This window comes from Sus scrofa, chromosome 3, assembly GCF_054392235.1.
Source record: "Sus scrofa isolate SSC_HxYL_T2T_F1_AM1 chromosome 3, Sscrofa_HxYL_maternal_Yorkshire_Landrace_v2.0, whole genome shotgun sequence".
In the NCBI taxonomy this organism is placed as follows: Eukaryota; Metazoa; Chordata; class Mammalia; order Artiodactyla; family Suidae; genus Sus; species Sus scrofa.
The window spans coordinates 64,550,828-64,565,941 of NC_139385.1; the positions used below are offsets into that span (position 1 = coordinate 64,550,828).

General features: G+C 47.9%; 1 protein-coding gene and 1 long non-coding RNA gene across 51 annotated transcripts in view; both read right to left on the bottom strand.

Annotated features, from left to right (window-relative positions):
• MAP4K4 (mitogen-activated protein kinase kinase kinase kinase 4) overlaps positions 1-8,309 on the bottom strand; it is a 166,433-nt gene extending 158,124 nt beyond the window's left edge. For all 50 annotated transcript variants that reach the window (XM_085018558.1, XM_085018557.1, XM_085018553.1 and 47 more), the window contains exons 1-2: positions 8,065-8,309; positions 7,640-7,705 (exon numbers count right to left, since the gene is read on the bottom strand). In XM_085018558.1, the coding sequence (XP_084874684.1) occupies positions 7,640-7,705; positions 8,065-8,121 (123 nt within the window). In that variant the 5' untranslated portion in view covers positions 8,122-8,309. The remainder of the gene's footprint in view (positions 1-7,639; positions 7,706-8,064) is intronic.
• Positions 8,310-8,929: 620 nt separating this feature from the next.
• LOC102161008 (uncharacterized) overlaps positions 8,930-15,114 on the bottom strand; it is a 62,784-nt gene continuing 56,599 nt past the window's right edge. The window contains exon 7 of the long non-coding RNA XR_002342984.2: positions 8,930-9,225. This is a non-coding gene — a long non-coding RNA (uncharacterized LOC102161008). The remainder of the gene's footprint in view (positions 9,226-15,114) is intronic.

A 15,114-nucleotide genomic window follows, 5' to 3' on the forward strand; every position in this document is an offset into this window, starting at 1 on the left:
CCTGGCCCAGAAACTTCCGCATGCCATGGCTGCAGCCAAAAAAAAAAAAAAGAAAGTAATCATATTAGACTGCCTGGCCTAGAGATAAGGGTACAATATAAAAAACTGTCATTTTAAGCCGAAACTGACAGACTCGTGTAAGGCCAGGGGTAAGCATAACAGCTAATTCTTCAACCACAGGACTGCACTAACAGCTCAACAACTGTAACCACTGTCACAAGATGTCAATGAATGTATAAAACTGATAAATCAAGAACAAAGCCGTATAGGCATATAATTGAGAAATACAGCAGTCAATTGCAGACATAGTAACTAGAAGCACTGAAGCAGGTGCCTCTGGGGAATAGGACAGCTCCGAGTTTTGATAGAACTTCAGTTTGTTACTCAACTGTAACCAAGTGCAGCCCAAAATGGCTAAGTGTCCAAAAACCTTAAGGGTCATTTGATGAAAAGAACGTTTCAAGTCATAAAAATGGAGGCTTTTTCCTTTACAAAAATTTACTAATTATTGAAATATTACAAACTGAAAAGGCCGCACTGGAGATACCTGCAGTGCCCAGGGGGCAGATAGCCAATCTGCCAGAAAGCCTGGCCTCTCCTCCTCCAGGACATGACCCCCAACTCTCCTAATGCAACACGGGTCGAAAAGCAGCCCAGCAGCGTGGACCCTGCCAGCTCGGGGCTGCTCCATTGTTTCCTGCCAATAAGGGTACAACAAGGTAATTTCAGAAATCAACAAGAATGGTAGAAAATCTCAGCAAGCAGACAGGGTGACAGGGAGGGTGTCCTGTGATCCTGATAAGAAAACGATTCAGGCTATTTTCTGTGTCTCCGTACTCATCTCACTTTTCTAGCCATATGTCTGTACTTTATTTCATGACCCAGAGGAGCTCTGCAGAAAAGCTCGTCGGGGCTGGGCGCTTGTGCTGTGTCCACACCAAGGGGCTGGGAGGAGGCCCAGGGCGACACAGCCACTTTGGGGTTTAGAGCTGATGTCTCCTGTGCGGCCTGCTGTGTTCCCGGGCTCCTTGGGGGTAAGTGCACTATCTGCTGCCCTCACCACCGCATGTGCACCGACCACGCAGGGAGGGGCCAGCAAGGCAGCAGGGCAGCAGCAGAGCCAGGGCCCTCAACGGCAGGACAGCCCTGTACAGTTAACTTGTCTCCCCAAATCAGTTCTCAGCTCCTCATAATGCTATACAGATGTCAGAGCTCCCAAGATCCTGGTTTTTTAAACTTGAGAAATCCTAAATTTACCATTCTGTTTTTCCTTTTGAAGTTCTTACAGAAAACAAGGGCTTCCCAACTCAGTCCCTGCAAACACGTCACTTCTCTTCTGAAAGATGCCAGTGGACTTTTATGACTGAACCAGCCTCATAACAGAATATCATAAGAACCAAAGACCATGTAACTGCCAAGCTGGTCGTTGGTAAGAGAACCTCACCCTGGTCTCTGTTCTCTTCCTGGCCACCCCTCCCTAAGCCTCCCCCAAAATGTATCTGATTCACTTCTAATGTTATCATATTATTAGAGCAAAATAACTTGTCAACCAAATCTTCCCAAAGCACTTGGAAATCTCTGTCACCTGATAATCATGTAACTGGTCCCAAATTAAGTATTAAGCATATCTTAGTATCTTAACACTGGTACTTCAGCAGAACAGTATTAAAACCAACCTGAATGTATGAGAAATCTGTTTGAAGTAAATATTCAAAGCGATGACCTGCAAGCACTTTACAGGATGACCCTCGAGAGATATGCTAGCTACTTGCAGGAGAAACAAAGCGTTTTTTAAAACACTGGTTTTTAAAAGAGAAGGTGTTTCAACCCTTACAAGTATCACAAATTCCAAAAAGGTGGTGTCTGACTGTGAGAACTTACTGAGGATCAAGTCCTTGATGCCAGTAGGGTCAATGGCCACGCAGTCTGCACTTCTGCACATTCGCTTCCTAAGATGAGGAGTGAACTTTGCCTGAGAGGCATGAACCTCACAGGTTCTCAGACTGGCACCGCCCAGTTCTGCCAGGACCACCCGGGTCTGAAAGCAGTGCGCTCCTGCATTACTGTCACTGCTGTCTGCCAATTTAAATCATTAGAACAGAGAAAACTGAAAGCGCTGTGACGCGTGATGAGGAGCGCAGGCCTCATAAACTTCATGCCACTGAGAGACAGAAAACATCTGCGCTCTGAGGGGAGGCGAGCGCTCGGCTGGAGCAGCTATTCACAATCAGGTGAAAGTATTCATTCATAAAGAAATGAGAGAAACAAAAGAACACCTCCGAAACGGAGGTGTCAAAGCACCCTTCTCTAAGTTAAAATGTTATTTGGTTCCTAAGATGTGTTCGTTCCTTGGAAATGAAACTCCTTCGATTATTCCTTGGCTTAGCACACGTGTTTGGGGATTCGTTTTCAAAGGTAGGATATATAAATTTTTTTGCAAAAAAAAGTCTGCTTTTCCAGAATCAGTCCACAAAAATCTACGAAGACACACACACAAATATACAATCCAAAAGTGCCCCAGGTGATATTTTTGGATAATGTCATTATGTACAAATATTCAAAAGTGGTTAAGAAGAAAGACAAAACAAGTTTGCAGCTATGCAATTAAGCACTGAATTACAAAGTTTCCAGCAATAAGGAATTAAACAACTCTCATGGGCAGGGTTTGACCTGATGGTTGCTTTTTCCGCAAGGCTTTTGATGTTCCTGATTGAGTTTTAGTTCCCAAACAGTTTTTGGAAGCTGGGGGTTGACATTTTTTAAGAGCGCCACACACCAACGCCTGTGTGTTCCACAGGGCTGGCTTCCCCTCCCTAACCCAGCCGGGAGTCCGTGCAGCAGGAAGCAGCTGTCTCAGAACAAGTCCGTTCATGCCCCTCAGGCAGGTCAGCCCTCCTCCTGAAGAAAATACCTACTTCGACAAAATTCATCCCCTCCCAGTGAATGTCTTTACCTCCAATTAAAAACAAGAGGTACCATCCTGGGGAGGTCACAGTTACAGATCCCCCTCAAACACTGAAGTGCTTGCTTCCCAAAGGTTCCACTGGTGATTCGTAGAAGCTGCACAATTTACATGGCCCTTCCTTGCTGAGCAGTTGAAAGCAATTTTAAATTTTAGCACAGGCACAAATCCCAAGGCTCCTCCTAAGGCAGCTGACCGGCGGACCCTTTAAAGGGCCACACCACAGCCTGCAGGGAAGGAGGGAATTTCAGTAGGTGAAGTTCAGCAAGAAGGGCCCAAGAATTCGCCCCAACCTTGCTCTTTCCGCCTCCCCTCCTCTCCCGGACCACCGCCCTAGGCCAAGCATCAGCTGATCCTTCCCAAACCTCCTCTGACCAAGGCCCCCACTTGTAGGGACCACCTCCCCCATCCCAACAAAACTTTCAATGGCACTTCAATGCCTCTGAAACTCCTGCTCCAATAACCTGAATAAATGCTCCTCAGATGCCCTCAACCCCTCAGCCTCCTGCCATTCCCAAAGGTCACCCTCAGCCCTTTCACCACACACCCCCCCTTCAATAAAAGAGGGGGAGAGAGTCAGCACAGCACCTAACGAGTGGCAAACTCTCAGGTGAGCCCTGCTGACCGTCTTTGGGCCTAAAGTAGCTTCCTTCTCAACTTTCAAGGCCTCCAGCCCACCCTTCCTCCAAGGGCAGGGTCAGACCGGGTCAAGACACTCGTGAGTCCCCTGTGAGTAAGCCCTGACTCCAGGCACAGCGCCTGCTGGATTCTCAACTCCCTAACTCGCCTTTCTCCCCCCTACCCCCCTCTCTCTCCCTACCCCCAGGCCTTTCCAGAAGTCGGATCTTCCTGCCTTTAGCCAAGACATTTTGGAACACCAGCCACTGAATGCTCACAAAATGCAAAATAACAGTGGCTACCCCAAGGAAAAAAAAAATGGCCAAATGAATATTCAAAATAATAAAACCCAATAACGAAAATAAACTATCATTTCTGGTTTGGACTTTTTTTTTCCTCAAGACCACACCCATGGCACATGGAAGTTCCCAGGCTAGGGGTCTAACTGGAGTGTAGCTGCCAGCCTACGCCACAGCAACACCAGAGTTGCGTGTGCAACCTACACCACAACTCACGGCAACGCAAAATCCTTAACCCACTAAGTGAGGCCAGGGATCACACTCACATCCTTATGGATACTAGATGGGTTCCTTACTGCTGAGTCAGGAACTCCTGGTTTGACTTTCACATTATCATTGCCCCCTTTTGATGAAAATAATTAAAATTCACTATATCTACTCAACATGCACAAGATCATCTTATACACACTGCTATAAATACACGGTACTGTGAATGAAACACTGTGAACAGAAATTCACAACTTTCTTCACATTTTATGAGTATTCTTCCTTATGATCCCTCAAAAACCTGAAGCAAAAAAATAAATCTCTCTAAATAGAATATAACCTGGGTCTCAACCCCTTTTTAAAATACAAAGGGATATACTGTTCAACGATATCCAAACTATTTACCATTTTTGGCAGAGATAGAGAAAATTATAAACTATCCCCGAGAAAGCCATTTTCACAGAACAGATCAAAACTCAGAAAACTACTCATTCACTCCACATAAATACAATCTTCTAAAAATAAGCAACCAATGTCACCAAAAAAGTTCATAGTAAAAACAAAAAATAGAAACTATGACAAGAAAATAAGTTAGGACTACAGGTTGCTCGGCTTACAAATGTTTTAGCTGAAATTATGTTTCAAAAAAAAAAACCTTATCAATAACAAATTAAAAACAAGTATTTTCCAAACTCCGATGCTAGTCACACTAATGGATGTTCAGGAACAGGAAACAATTGCTGGTGTTAATAAACGAAGCCCCAAACTACTATATGCAAATCATGCCAACGAAAATCCTAACCAAATTCCCAAGCATGGGTTAAACAGTTCCAGAAATCACACATCTAAAGGGAGGAGAAAAGGGAGATGTTAACGGTCACTGCTATTTCCACCATCTCTAAGACTAAGCTGCCCAGAATCAGTCCATTAAAGTGAAGGCACTTCCCAGGATAGTAAGTAAACATGGATGAGATCATCAGGAAAATGTTAACACCGAACCTTTCTTTGATAGGAAGGAATTCATGGGGGGGGGGGGTAAGAACAGCATTGTGACTATCTAAAAAACAAAAAAAGGCACATCCTGAAGTATCTTTGGGTGAAACAGTATCTGGGCTTTAAGATAATGGGAGGAGAGGGGAGGCAGACAAAACCAGATTAATCACGTGCTGGTAACTGTTAAACTGGTGCTCTCTCTTTGGCATCAGTTTCAAACTCTCCGTAATAATAAAATAACGGCAGGGCAGGCGAGAAAAAAACCTCAGGCACTCTTGCTCCGGATTGCATGCCACTGATGCACAGATTTCTTAATTCCTCAGGTTTGCATAATATGAGAGTTTCTCCTTAGCTACACTGACTGTAGTGACACTGTGCCACTGCCACCATGCCCAACACCTCCCAAAGATCGTGCTCAGCAAATGTACCTCAAAAGCTTGGGGAAAAGGGGAACCACAAGAGAGAAGTACGAGGGGAAGCCCTTGGCTATGAACCTGCCCCAACTGCCCCCATAAAGAATTCCTGACTCTTGGGAGTTCCCGTCGTGGCGCAGTGGTTAACGAATCCGACTAGGAACCACGAGGTTGCGGGTTCAATCCCTGCCCTTGCTCAGTGGGTTAAGGATCCAGCATTGCCCTGAGCTGTGGTGTAGGTTGCAGACACGGCTCGGATCCTGCGTTGCTGTGGCTCTGGCGTAGGCCAGTGGCTACAGCTCCAATTTGACCCCTAACCTGGGAACCTCCATATGCTGCAGGAGTGGCCCAAGAAATGGCAAAAAGACCAAAAAAAAAAGAATTCCTAACTCTTAAACCAATGAGGACACATTCAGGTCTCATTCTTTATTCTAACGATTAAAAAAAAAAAAAAAAAAAAAAAAAAGGACAGTCAGCTTCTAATTTACTTCACCAGCACTCACACCCACCTTGACCCGAGAAGACACAAACAATCTAACTACTGTGTAACCAGGTCAAAACAAGTTCTGGCTAACTCACTTGGAAGACAACACTCAACACTCAGATTAAGCCAGAAAAACTGGGTTAGAAAAAAACTACCGGTGCTTAAACAAACACTGGGGCTCCGGAAAATGTTTTTAAGCCAGTGAGCAGACCACTCGGGGAGTTGCAACACAATCTTTTCCATAATTTTCCAAAGGCTTCCAAATTCAGTTGAGCCCAGCGGGCTGCGTTAACAGGGCTCCCTTTCAAATTCAAAAATCTGGCTGAGGCCCCAACTGTTAACCAACAAAACACATGCTAATTCACTAGAGATCACCTAAGAATACAGACTCAAGTTCAGGCCACAGGCCAGTACACAACCCAGGCCAGTACACAGCCCAGGCCAGGGGAAGCTAGGGCTGGGGAGAGGCCTTGGAGAAGCAGATAAGCCCTATTCACAAAGCAGAAAAGAGACAATAGGATCCACACTTAATTTGGCCTAAGAAAACGGTCTACAGTCAGCTTCCAACCCCCCCACACACACTCCCTCCCCCCCCTGTCCATTTTTAATGAGACAATGACAATTCTTCACAGCCAACCACAAAGCCCTGCTTCATAAGATATTTTTTTTCTGTCCCAATCTTGTACCCAGCTACAACACTCTAACAGGCTACAAAACACCCCCAGTGCAGATAACTTTGAGAAAGCTGTTCAGTAATAAGAAACAAATCAGGACTGGGGAGAATTTCACATTTGTTTCAAATTCTCAAGGCTTCCCCCTCAATTACCTACAGCTAACCCTCATTTCCAGAACAGCAGGGCTAGTCATATCTGGTGTCCAGGAAGTCTTCAGATTTGTTAGTTTCATTTACTGTTGGGGGCAAGTGGGGGGAGGGGGTGCTGTTAGAGAAAGACCTGGGGTGGGTGTGAAATCTGGGCATCCTCTTTGCTCAGAGGCTCTGCCTCTTTTCTGTTTCAATTACACACCTGTCAAACAGGTTATTCCTGGAATTTAGAGTGCATAATCCTCACACTGTAATTCTTCCTGCTCCTATTGCCCAAACACACATCCCTCCTGACTCCCCAAAACATGTACCCGTCAGTAGAATGTATGGTAGTTATGGAGTACTCCCAGGTAACACCACCAAACTCTGCTCCTCATTGAGCGCCTGGCCAGGATTCAAACGAGGAAACACGAAGACGATTCTCAAGGAGGCCAAAGCAGTGGTTTAGGATAATCACAGGCGAGGCCTGCCTATCCAGAATTTTAATTAACACACAAACTCAGAAGGCCAGATTTGGGAGAGACAGGGGGGAAAAAAAAATGTAGATTGATGCAAAAATGCTTTCCCATTTCCTTGAAAAAAAAAAAAGAAAAAGAAAAAAAAAAAAAGGTGCATGCCTAAGAGTGGAGCTTATTTCCTTATCTGAGAGCCAAGAAATGAGGTCTTTTAAGGCCAGTCTGAATATAAACTCTGCTGAAAACAGCGGGACGGCGAGGCCGGACCCCTCTTCCAACTTCGGCTGAGCCTCCGGGCGGCGGCGTGTCCAATCACCCTCCCCGTCGTCCCCGGATCAGAAGTTTCAACCCGTCCCCGGGAAACAAAGGAGGCGCCTGCACCGACCTTATAGACTTGTCCATAGGTGCCATTTCCCACCACTTCCACCAGCTCGAAAATCCCAGCCGGATCCTAAGGAAGAGAGGAGGATGGGTGAGCGTTGGAAAGCAGCACAACAATGAATAAAAGAAGCGGGGCAGCGGGAGAGAAAGGGCGGTGACCGAGGAGGTGGGCTTCGCCCGGCGCGAGGTGGCCGGCAACTGGGGGCCGCGATAGGGGCCCGGGGCGCGCGGGGTCGGGGTCCGGGCGGCGGCGCAGGCGGAGGGTCACGCCCCGGACCCCGCACACGCCGACTCGGGCAGACAAAGGGGCCGCCGCGCCCGCGGATCTGCCCACGGCGGCGCCCGAGCGCCCGGCCGGCCAGGGCGCGGCCCCGCTCCCGGCTCCCAGCGCCCCGCTCCCGGTCCCCCGGCCCCGCGGCGGCCACTCACCCGAAGGGAGGACAGGTCTATGTCCACCAGACTTTTCGCGGGGGAATCGTTCGCCATTTTCCCTTCTCGTCACCCCCAAATCGACCACAATCAATTCGTCTCTGGTGTGTCTCTCGGAGTCGCAGGCCCGGCCGGGTGGCGCGGGCCCGCGGGCGCGGCCGGGGGCGGCAGGCGGGAGCAAGCTCGGGCGCCGGGCGGCGGGCGGCGGCGGCGCTCACTCCATGGCCGGGGCGGCCGGCAGGCCCCCGGGCGTCGCCCGCGCCTCAGGCCCCGGCCCCGCGCCCCGCCGCGCGCCTGCACGAGCGGCCCGGAGCAGGGGCCGCGGCGCCGCCGAGAGTGGAGCCCGGAGCGCGAGGCCGCCAGACAAAGATGACCAGGAGGCGGAGGCGGAGGCGGGCGCGAGGCGGGGGGCGGGGGGCGGTGGCGGCGGGGAGGAGGAGAAACGGGACACCGAAAAGAGATTCTGAGGAGAGCCAACAGCTCCCCCTTTCCTCCTCCGGCAGGAAAAGCGGGCGGAAGCGCGCTCGCGCCTGGAGCCGGGCCGGGGGGGGGGGGTCCGCGGCGCGGCGTGAATATTCAACAGGGGTGGGGCCCGGACAAAGGCCGCGCGGGAGCCGGGGTCTCGGGGCGGCGCGGGGGAGGGGGAGCACGCCCTTCCAGCACCCGCGACAAAGGCAAAGCGACCCGGACCCCCGGGCGCAGGGCCGGCCGACTCCTCCCTCCCGGAGCCCCGCCCCGCCGCGCCCGGCTCCGCCGCGATCCCCGCGGAGGAGGGTCCTCCAGGCGCCCTCGCCCCCGCTCTTCCCATCCCCTCCCCCACCCCCGGGTTCTAGTCGCTTAAGACCCTCATTTCCGGTTTCCCTACCTGGTTTCCTTGTCCTTTCTCTCCTTTTCCAGGCTACACCGAGGACCTGGTTAGGTTCGGGATTCACGGAGCATCATTTGTTTTGGCTGCCCGGTCCGGAGACTTTCGCTGGAAACTGAATCTCAAACAGCTCCTCTAATTGCCTTGTGTTGAGTACCTCGCTCAGTAAAGGTGAGCACCGTATTGGGAGCCAGAAGTGTTAACCCAAGTTTAGTGCCTAGAGATCACTGAGGATCCATCAAAGCTGGCTGCTTCCGGCAGCTTTGGCAGCCAGGCAGCAGTTAGGCAGTTTCATCCTATTAAACAAGAATATATGGTCTGCCCAACGGTCATTTGTGTCACATCACTCCACTGACAAAAACTTTCCGTGGCTTCCTATTACCTGCCAGACTGTGAATACAAGTTCTCAAACGTGAGCGCACCTTTGGAAAAACACTGACCGCCGACCCCACCTCCGGAGTCTGCAACGGATCACACTTTGAGAACTGGAGCCGCACTGGATGAAAACCCAAGGCCCTTCCAGAAAGGCTTCACAAACACGACCATCATTATCTACCAGTTCTTGGTTTACATGTAGTATCAATTTAATCTCTCCTTTAGCCCTAGGATGATGTTATCCTCATTTTAGAGAAGAGGAAACTCAAGTACTGAAAGAGAAGGAATTTTTCTAAATTCCTTAAAGGCATTTAAGCCTGGAAGTGGCACGGGGATTCTCACTAGCCTATCCCCAAAATCCAAATCTCTGACTCAGCCAAATTAGTCTTCTACCCAGAATGTTTAGCACTCTCCTGCCTCCCAACAGTTTGGTTTCCAAGATTTTCCACTATTGAGAATTTCTCAACAGGCTAAAATATCTTCAGGGAGTCCTAGAATCCATTGGTTAGGAAAATCGTAGTAGCCAAAGTCTCCCTATGAATTTAGTAGTGCTTTTAAATTATGTTGTTTTTTAATCTACCAACAGCAATGGAATTATCTATGAGTATAAATAATTTACACAGAGTTGGACTGGTGCACATATGACCTTTCAGACCATAGTACTAGTAATAAGATTTTAGGAGTTCCCACTGTGGCACAGTGGGTTAAGTATCCAGCTGCAGCAGCTCCGGTCACTGTGGAGGTGCAGGTTGGATTCTTGGCTCCACTGGGTTAAAGGATCCAGCGGCATTGCCGCAGCTGTAGCTTAGGTCAGAGCTGCAGCTCAGATTCAATCCCTGGCCTGGGAATTTCCATATGCCATGGGTTGGGCTATAAAAATAATAATAATAATTTAGTCGTATTTACTATTAATAATAGGTAACACATATGGGGTCCAAACAATGTGCTAAATCCTTTACATATACTATTTGATTATTCTTCACATTAGTCCCAAATGGTAGATACTCTTACTTTTCCCACTTTACACATTAGGAAACCAGCGTCCAAAGAAATCAATTGACTTGCTTAGTATTCACAGCTGAACCTAATGCAGAAACATACAGGCCCCCCAAGCCAGCCTCTGTCCATGGGTTCAAGACTCAATCCTAACCTCATGACACTGAGGCCCACCTCACACCACGCCCTTTGCCTAACCAAGTTCTCTTCATCACCTCAAGATCAATTCAGAAACCATCTCTTCCTTTTTCTTTTTTTCTTTTCGGTCATGCCCACACGGACATTCCAGGACCAGGAACTGAACCCTCTCCACAGAAGTAACCAGCGCCCCTTCAGTGAAAACACTGGATCCTTAACCCACTGCACCACCAGGGAACTCCAGAAACCATCTCTACAAGCTTTCTCTAAATCTCTCTCCCAAGCTGCTGTTTCCCATATCACCATTGTGATGGTTATTTCCCACTTTCAGTTCAGTACCTTTTCTTAAGTTCTTGCCCCAGTGCAAGGCACTGACTTAGCCACTGCCCAAGATATAGGAAAGATCAGGACAGCCTACCTTCAGACAGCTTATAATCTGCTAATGGGTGTAAGACTGTTTCATAAAAGCTATAGTTAAAGGAAGAACAGGATAAATTTTTTCTAGGGAGTTCCTGTTGTGGCGTTGCCATGAGCTCTAGTGTAGGTCGCAGACGCAACTCAGATCCCAAGTTGCTGTGGCTACCCTGGAAACCTCCATATGCCTCGGGTGGGTATAGCCCTAAAAAGACAAAAATAAATAAATAAATAATTTTTTCTAGATGGAAAGAACACTAAACAGGCCTACTGGAAAGCATGCCAGACTAGGGGCAAAACTAAACGGGGTTGGAACCTACTTCTATAATTTATCAGTTACGCAAGCTGGCACGTGTTCCCTAACTTCTGAGCCTCCATCATTTCCTCTTCCAGACACTAGATAAATATAGGGTGAACACAGTTAAGAGGCCATCTCCAGAGCACAGGCCAGGGCACTAAGGCCTGGAGAAAGGAGATAGAATAAGTGTTGGGCTAGGAGACGCTCTAAAGACTTGGCATCTAATGGTGTGTTTAGACAGAGGTAAAAGATACGCTTGTGGTCCAGAGCCTTGTTCACAGTTAGGAGGATGCTGTCACAAACAGGAGAAAAGATGGGAGTTCCTGAATGGTGGTGGCAAAGGAAGGTTTGGTTTTTGGACCCTGCAGAGTTAGTGAATGTTTCATGCAGAAGCAGCACACACCTGCCCAGCTTTGAGGTTGGGGGCCATGTTCTCAGTCAATAGCCACGGATTAGCTCTGGTCTCCATAACAAAATAGCACAGGCTGGGTGGCTTATTAAAAGAATTTTCAGAAATTTCTGAGGGCTAGAAGTCCAAGATCAAGGTAACCAGCTGGTTTAATTCCTGCAGAAGGCCCTCTTCCTCCCTTGCAGATAGCTGCCTCCTCATTGTCCTCATTCCCTAGTGCTAGTGTTCCAGAAAGAACAAGCTCTCTGGCTTTTCCTTTTTTTTTTTTTTGGTCTTTTTAGGGCTGCACTTGTGGCACATGGAGGTTCCCTGGGCTACGGATCAAATCAGAGTTGCCACTGCCGGCCTACACCACAGCCACAGCTACAGCAACACAGGATCCGAGCCTTGTCTGTGACCTACACCACAGCTCACAGCAACATGGGACCCCTAATGAACTGAGTGAGGCCAAGGATCAAACCTGCATCCTCATGGATCCTAGTCGGGTTCATTACCGATGAGCCAAATGGTAACTCCCTGGTATATCTTCTTATAAGGACACTTATCCTATCAGATCAGGGCCCCATCCTACAGCCTTATGAATTTAGTCTTAATGATTTCCTTAGAGGTGCCATCTCCAAATAGAGCCACACTGGGGGGTTAGGGTTTCAACATACTGGGGGGGTGGGGATACACAGCCATTCAGTCCATACCAAGCCACATGCAGTCCATGATCGGGGATGCAGACTGAAGTCAAGGCCTTGTCCTCCAGCATCTAATTAAGAATGCACATAAAGTCGCCCCAAAAAGATCATTAAGATCATAATTTGGAAAATAAATACTAAGTTAGCATTTGAGGATGGAGGGAAAAACAGCTTGCTTGGACACACCGACAATTTTCTCCCCTCCAGTCAAGGAAATTCTAGGGGGAGCTTAATTCTGCAAGAGGGCATCACTGACAGTCCCCCAGACCTCACTTCCCAGTGTTTCCTGTGTTGCAAAAATCTTGGTAGAAATTGATTTTCAAGCTCAGAATTGGGGCAGGGGAAGGAGGGCAACAGTGCTGTGAACCTGGACTGAATGAATTCAAAGATTCAGGGACACTGAAGATTGAGATCAACTGGAAGTAAATGATGGAAGGATTGATAAGCAAGGGGAACTGAGTCTAAGAAAGACACGATGATGGGATGTGTTCAGAAATGCAGGAAGGGAAAAGCATCTGAGTTCTTATTTTTCTCTGATGCACAAAGGGTGGCGATTACCCACCCGCCCACCCCTTAGTTTTCTATCACATGGGATTGGATGGAAGTGATTGAAAGGTCCTCTTGAGGCTTTAGACTCGGATTTTGAAAATCATGGACATGGAGAACAGAGTTATGGCTGCCAAGGGGGAGGGGAAGGGAGTGGGATGGACTGGGAATTTGGAGTTAATAGATGCAAACTATTGCCTTTGGAATGGATAAGCAATGAGATCCTGCTATATAGCACTGGGAACTACATCTAGTCACTTATGATGGAGCAGAATGGAGGATAATGTGAGAAAAAGAATGTATGTATATATATGTGACTGTGTCACTTTGCTGTACAGTAGAAAATTGACAGAACACTGTCAACCAGCCATAATGGAAAAAAAATAATTGTAAAATTAAAAAAAAGAGAGACTCAGATTTCTATAACCCTGGCCTCAACCCCATAGCAGTTCACACCTCCTAGTTGAGTGGAAGAGGGTTGACAGGACCAGTGGAAGTTAATAGAACACACAGACTCCTGTAGATTCAGCAGCAAAGCCAAAGCTCAGCCCTTTAAAGGCCACCTTTGAGCCTTCAGAGGGAGACAATCTGTTTTCACTGGTCTATCAGTCAAATTAGAAGGAAGCAACGCCTCTAGTGCACAGGATGGAAGGCATGAGATATAGAAGCAGATCAAAGGGTAAGAAAAGTAGAAGCAGACCAGAGGCAGGACAGCCCTCACACCCTGGCTGTCAGCACTGTGCGGCCACCACTTCCCTGATGAGGAAGTTGTGTGGACTCAGCTCCGTCCCAAGAGCAGATCCTGAGACCAGGGTTTGGGTGCCAGTAGTTAGTTTGGGAAATGATCCAGGAAGCAAAAGTGAAGTAAAAGGGAAAAGGAAATGGGCTGCAGATGTGCCAAGAAGGAGGATGCTTTTTAGCAGGTTGTCACTGGGCACCTGGGCTGGGTGTACCTACCTGGTTGGAAAATGAGAAGATGCAGATTATGTAGACTGGTAATCAAAGAAGAGATTATCGTAAACACTTTTTTAAAAATACTGTTTTAAATGCAGAGGAACTTGCTATTTAGAGAAGACCTATTTGACTGAAGGTTTTTTTTGGTTTGTTTTTGTTTTGTTTTGTTTTGTTTTGCTTTGTTTTGCCATGCCTGAGGCACATGGAAGTTCCCGGGCCAGGGATGGAACCCATGCTATAGCAGTGACCCAAGCTGCTGCAATGACAACATCAGACCCTTAACCTGCTGCACCACAAGAGAACTCCTTGAAGTCTTTTGAAAGAGAATCATTGCACCTTAATTTATCCTTTTTGTGAATTTATATTTTCTTTTTTTTTTCTTTTTTCATTTTAGGGTCACACCCACGGTGTATGGAGGTTTCCAGGCTAGGGGGTCGAATGGGAGCTGTAGCCACCAGCCTACGCCAGAGCCACAGCAACTCGGGATCTGAGCCGTGTCTGTGACCTACACCACAGCTCACGGCAATGGCGGATCCTTAACCCACTGAGCAAAGCCAGGGATCGAATCCTCAACCTCATGGTTACTAGTCGGGTTCGTTAACCACTGAGCCACAACAGGAACTCCGAAATGTGTATTTTCTATATCAGGATTGCTTAAATCAAGTTCAGCTTTGAAAAGTCCCTTACCTGAAGAAACTTGAAGGGGCCTCAAAAATGAGGTGAGAAGTAGCCCTAGCTTTAAAAATCAAGATGGGAGGAGTTCCCATCATGGCGCAGTGGTTAACGAATCTGACTAGGAACCATGGGGTTTCGGACTCGATCCCTGCCCTTGCTCTGTGGGTTAACGATCCGGCGTTGCCATGAGCTGTGGTATAGGTTGCAGACGCGGCTCGGATCCCGAGTTGCTGTGGCTCTGGTGTAGGCCGGTGGCTACAGCTCCAGTTGGACCCCTAGCCTGGGAACCTCCATATGCTGCGGGAGCAGCCCAAGAAATGGCAAAAAGACAAAAAAATAAATAAATAAAATAAAATAAAATAAAAATCAAGATGGGAGCCACAGGAAGTGGTTGAGAGAATCCGGAGGGGATCGTAAACGGCTGTCAGTTTTGTCTGGTGTTGCTTAATGTTTGGGCAACAGGAATCGGGGTGCTGCCTAGGGAAGGCCAAGCTAGGCCTGCTAGCTGAAGAGACAACAGGCTCATTTATACTGGATCCCATATTTATGGCCTAAGCCTCCTCTGCTAAATCTCAGAAAGTGATCAGACCAGTGGACTTCTCTTATGCTTAGCCATTTAATATGTCACAACTGAAATAGATTCTTGAGTTTGAATATGATGCATCAAATTCTGGCCAGTGTGTATCAGAACCGCTGC